Source organism: Suricata suricatta, chromosome 9 (genome assembly GCF_006229205.1).
Source record: "Suricata suricatta isolate VVHF042 chromosome 9, meerkat_22Aug2017_6uvM2_HiC, whole genome shotgun sequence".
Taxonomy (NCBI): Eukaryota; Metazoa; Chordata; class Mammalia; order Carnivora; family Herpestidae; genus Suricata; species Suricata suricatta.
In genome coordinates, this window is record NC_043708.1 from 38,988,190 (window position 1) to 38,994,189 (window position 6,000).

General features: G+C 45.2%; 1 protein-coding gene across 1 annotated transcript in view; it reads left to right on the top strand.

The window, feature by feature from the left end:
* RTN1 (reticulon 1) overlaps window positions 1-6,000 on the top strand; it is a 227,758-nt gene that overhangs the window by 126,338 nt on the left and 95,420 nt on the right. Inside the window, exon 3 of the mRNA XM_029952041.1 lies at window positions 5,443-5,998. Coding sequence (XP_029807901.1) covers window positions 5,443-5,998 — 556 coding nt within the window. The remainder of the gene's footprint in view (window positions 1-5,442; window positions 5,999-6,000) is intronic.

The following is a 6,000-nucleotide window of genomic DNA, read 5'->3' on the forward strand; positions in this document are numbered from 1 at the left end:
ACACCGGAGTTCGATGACAACGGATAAGAATAAAACTAACAGGAAAGATAGGAGGAATTAGCTTGTCACTGAGGCCTTTCTCCTTGTTCTTTTTATCCTGTGGAGTTACAGTAACTCTCTCCCCGTCTTGCGAGCCCCTGGCACTTCAGGCATGTGATATTCTGATAATAATAATGATTCTAATTATTATTAATAATAATTCTAATTATTTGTACAATTCTAATTATGCAAATTATGAATCAGGAGAAATTCCCACTTAGAACAATTTTAGCCACACACCCTGAAGCTTAAGCAAGGAGTCTAATATATTTCCCTCATTTCCAATAAATTATTCCATTTTGTAAGTTTCCCCAAAGTACTGAGCTATTTTCGTCATGTTAAATAATATATTCTGAGGCACAGAGGCAAAAATTCTTACAGCTTGCATATTGGAAATGTCTTCTCAGCAAAGACCAGTCATGAATACTAGTGAAGCATTCTAGGAAAACGTACTAAGGGCCCTGCAACACGCCAGACCATTGGCCTACTGGCACCACATTGTTTTTGACACAGTGCCTAGGAGTATTTATAGAGGTCATGGATGTTCTTCAAGGGGTTAGCCTCAGAAAGGACAGTAATTGAAAGGTCAATGTTAAACCACCCCAGCTTCCCTTAGCAAAAAATAAGCAATAAAAAGTAAATCGATTTCACAGCATCTGAAATTTCACAGAGTCTGACTACCATAAAGAGTGATAGAGTGTCGGGCGTGAAGGGGTCTAGGATGGCCTCTCCAAGGAGGTGACATGTGATCAGAGATCTGAATGAGGAGAAGGAGCTTATAATTGGAAGGAAGGGGTTAAATGGGGACCCCAGGTACAGAGGAAAGCAAGTGCACAGGCCCCCAGGCTGCATTATTTGGGAACTGAAAGATGATGCAAAGAACTGTTATCCTTAAAAATAGCTATTTTGCCAGAAAACATTGGTTTATTCAGGAAGGGCAGAGCATTACAATTCAGGACATGCTATCTATGGTAAAACCATAGGCAAGCCCAACAAAGGCCAAGAACATTGTTTTATGGATAAGACCAAGGAAGTTGAAAGGGGTTGTTCTGAATAAAAGTCCATTAGAGAAAAGCAAGAGTTCAGAGTGATGATGGTTTCTCATTGGCTGAGTTGCAGGGGTAATCAATCTAGAAGGGTGAATGTGCATCTTTTTCTGTTGAGGCCTGTAAATGATCATTCTTTCCTGTTGATGGTTCTTTTGGGGTCTGCAATTGCCGGTTCTTCCTGTAATTGACATTGAGTGGAATAGCACCCCCTTCTAGCCTGTCAGGTGTTAGTTAGGTTTCCCTTTATTAATTTTTACAGGGACAAAGGGAAAACATGACATAGATCAGAGTTGGAGAGGGGGCAGGGCCCACATCATTCAGGGATTCACATGCTAGGAGGAAGAATTTGGATTTTGTTCCAAATGCAGTGGGAAACTGCTGGAAGGTTTTAATCTGGGAAGTGACGTCACTCGTCCACTCATCCATTCACTTAACAAGTATGTGTTGACCATTTACTACATGCCAGGCCTTCTCCAGTCACCACTGGAGATACAGTGTGGAACCTAACAAGATTTCTGCCTGCTCAGAACTTATATTCTAGTTGGGAAGACTTACATACAAATAAATGTGTAATATACTATTAGGTATTTATAATCGTAATGAAGAAAAATTAAGCAAGATATAGTGTAAGAGGGTGATGGAGTATTTGTGAGGAAAGTCTTCTCCCTGCTGATGGCTCTGAGCGGAGACTTGAAGTGAGGTCGGGAAGGAGAAAGCCATGAAGGAAGAGGTGACAGGCCTGGAGCGGTAATGTTTCATGTGTTCAAGGAGCAGCTGCAAGGTCAATGTGGCCAGACTGGGCAGAAGGAGGGAAGAGTGGCAGAGTCAGATGTGTGTTTTCAAATGATCCCTCTGGATGATGAGTGAAGAATGAGACAGGGGACAAAGGGGAGACCTGAATGGCAGCATCATTCACCGTTGGAAGGTGACATCTGTGCCTTGGTAAACTGTCCCCTGTTCACCTTTCATCATTCTAAATTATTTCATCATAATTATCAGCGGCAAACACATCTCCCCTGCAGAGCAGTTCTAACTGTCTCAGCTTTTATAATATGTTCAGTTATTTTTGTTGATTCTTTCTAGATTTACGGGATCAGTCCTGACACATAATAACCAATATCTTAGCTAAACGCCCATAAATTTTTAAAACGAGGGAATAAAAACCTCCATTTTATTTTAGTTTTTTCCCTGATTCCTCTTAGCACTCTGTTCAAATTTTGGTTCCTATTAAGAACAAAGGATACTATCTATAATTTCTACTGAGATGCTTTTAACTCATAATAAGGATGGATCCTGCCCAAGATGAAACGCATTAGGCCTTTTCACCCCACGCCCCACCACTGTCTGATACCATCCTATTCTTGACTAAATAAAGCAGCATCCTTGAGCCTTTTCTGATCGCTGTACCTCAGTGATTTATGGCTGAGATAGGGTTGCCAATTAAAACAGTCATATTTCATGGGACATCCTTACACTTAAAAAATTCAAAGTTTAGCAGAAATTCAAATATGACTGGATATCCTGTACTTTTCTTTGCTATATCTGCCAACCCTAACTGGAGGTGACTTTAGAATTACCCTTGGAATGGGGCACCTGGTGACTCAGTTGGTTGAGCATCTGACTCTTGATGTTGGCTCAGGTCATGATCTCATGGTTCGTGAGATCGAGCCCCACGTCCAGCTGTGTTGACAATGTGGAGCCTGCTTGATTCTTTCCCTCTCTCTCTCTCTCTCTCTCTCTCTGCCCCTCCCTCGTTTATGTTCCCTCTCTCTCAAAAGTAAATAAAAATTTAAAAAAAGAGAGAATTACCGTTGGAGATATAAAATACAGATGGTTAGGCCTCTGCAGATTTAGTTCTACAAAGTCAGAATTTCTGAGGGCAGTTCTGAGCCATACGTGTGATTAAGACCCAGCTCTTCACATCAGGTCCTTCTTTATCGAGGACCTCCTGTGTGCCAGACCCTGCACTAGGGGCCGGACATATGACCGTGAATAAAAATAAAAAGGGAAAAGGCCCTTTGCCCTCCTGGTGCTTTCGGTCTGGGGTCACAGAAAGCAGAGGAGGGTGAAGAGACAGATGTGAATGAAATCATCACATAAACAAATACAAAGCCACCCAGGGCTCCTAGTTGTGGAGGATGAATGGACCCTAGCCAGTCTCTTGAGCTGCACAGGCCAGGCCACCTTGCAGGGCCACTGTAGCCTTCTGAGCCCCAGGCCCTGCCTGCCTGTTTCGTGGTTTCCCAGGAATGGTGTACAAGCAGTGGTGACTTTGCTCAGACCCTTTGGGCCTCCTTGTGATGATACCTAGAAATCCTTGCTGCTCTTACCTCCGGGCCTTTGCACTATCTGTTCCCTTTGTTTGGCATGCTTTTTCCTCTAATTATCTTCATGAGTCACTCTCTTACCTCCTCCAGTGTTGAATATAGGTTACCTTCTCAATGAGGTCTAGCTTGACTATCCTATTTAAAATTGCAAATTCATCCCCACCCCGTCCCAGCACTCCTGATCCCTTCACCCTACTCTACTTTTTTTTTTCACAGCACTCAACATTTTCTTATATACTATCTACTTTACTCATTTATTATATATAATTGATATACTGTGTTCTCCCACTAAAATATACACAGAAATTTTGTTACCTGTTTCATTCATTAATATATCCTAAATGCCTATGAATTTTTTTAATGTTTATTTTTCAGAGAGAGAGAGAGAGAGAAAGAGCAAGAGCAAGCACTCGAGAGTGCAGGGGAAGGACAGAGAGAGAGGGAGATACAATTCCAAGCAGGCTCCAGGCTCTGAGCTGTGAGCACAGAGCCCATGTGGGGCTTGAACTCATAAACTGTGAGATCATGACCTGAGCTAAAGTCAGACACTTAACCAACTGAGCCACCCAGGTGTTCCCCAAATGCCTATAAGAAAGCCTAACAGGGACACCTGGGTGGCTCAGTCGGTTAAGCCTCTGACTGTGGCTCAGGTCATGATCTCACACTCATGGGTTCGAGCCCCGCATTGGGTGTTGTGCTGACAGCTCAGAGCCTGGAGCCTGCTTCCCATTCTGTGTCTCCCTCTCTCTCTGCCCCTCACCTCTCATGCTCTGTCTCTCTCTGTATCAAAAATAAATAAAACATTTAAAAAATTCTAAAAAAAAAAGAAAGTCCAACATGTAATAGATGAATGAATGCTGTCAGTTAAAGGATAAAATCAATTCTGCTCTGTAAAGAATTAGACAAATCTAAAATGTTTTGTCCATCGAGGTTCTCCCACAGTCCTAAAGCAACAGATTACCTAGCCATAGTCTGCTCTCACCACCCTCCCAAATCGGTGACCTCAAAGCTTTGGAGAAATGACCAGTATTTCTTGCTTATAAAAGTGCCAGAGACCACTGTCTGGGATAGTCTGAAACAAGGACCTGCTGTATGGCAAGGGAAAAACCAAGCTCCTGAAAACTGTTGTCATGGTGATCCCAGGTAGTCGCCTCTAAGGGAGAGAAATGTCAGCAAGATTGCTGGTGACCAAGTTTGCAGGCCATCTGGATAAACATCAGTCAGAAGGCGGGCATTTACCCAGGGGACTGGGGGTGATTCTCAGGTTTTGTTCTCAAGAGGAGGGGAGGAGAGGAAAAAGAATGATAGTGGGCTCCGCCACCCATTAGAAACCCGGGGGCGGGGGGTGCATTATGGTAATCTTCACAGCCTGCTTGGTAGAACTGGCAAAAACTTTCTCTTATATTGCCCTACTTTGTTACACTTTTCACCAAAAATGAGTAAAAGTATTGATTCTTACAGGAAATGTAAAGCTCAGAAGTCATTGTATGTAAGGATCCAGACTAAGCTTTCTTTGTCTCACTGAAGGAGGGAACATGAACAGCAGTGGTCCAGGAGGAATGGGTGGTGTTCAGATTTGTTGATACTGGTGGGCCACATTAGAGAGTTCTGTACATCCCATTACCTGAAGTCTGTGAACATGGAAAACTCCCCTGAGAGAATGTATCAGAAATTAAAAACCATGACTTCCAGAATGTTTGCCACATTGAAAGAGGAAAACCAGCCTATGTGCTGTTGCTAAGAAATTGCTTTGTCATCTTTGTAAAGTAGCTGGATTAAGATGGATAGGTATGTAAAGCACTGATTAATTGGGCCATAACAGTAATTAGCTTTCTCCTTCAGGTGGCCTGCCTTTTCAGCACAGCCCTGGAAACAGACTATTTTTGTGCTAATGAGATAAATGTGTTTCTCCAGCAACAAGAAAACATCTCCCCTAATGGAATTTTGTTTTATTTCTTCTCTCTGTGTCCATCTGTCTGTCCTGTGTGTGTGCCTCTCTGGCTCTTTCTCGCCTTGTGGGACGACAGAACCATCTGCTGCAGAATCCCAGGGGAAATGCAGCATCTCCGAGGATGAGTTGATCACTGCCATTAAAGAAGCCAAGGGGTTATCCTATGAAACAAAGGAGAGCCCACGGCCGGTAGGCCAGGTGGCCAGCAGGCCCGAGGCCAAGGCCAGGTCCGGGCTGCCAGCCATCCCCAGCCCCCTAGACCACGAGGCCAGCAGCGCCGAATCGGGGGACTCGGAGATCGAGCTGGTGTCTGAGGACCCGCTGGCCGCCGAGGACACGCTGCCCTCGGGCTACGTGACCTTCGGGCACGTGGGCGGCCCGCCGCCCTCGCCCGCCTCGCCGTCCATCCAGTACAGCATCCTGCGGGAGGAGCGCGAGGCCGAGCTGGACAGCGAGCTCATCATCGAGTCGTGCGACGCGTCCTCCGCCTCAGAGGAGAGCCCCAAGCGGGAGCAGGACTCGCCCCCGATGAAGCCCGGCGCTCTGGACGCTATCCGGGAGGAGCCGGGCGCCCGGGCCGAGGAGGGCGCGCCCGGCCCCTTCCCCAAGTTCACCCCGGCCGCCCGGCAGACCG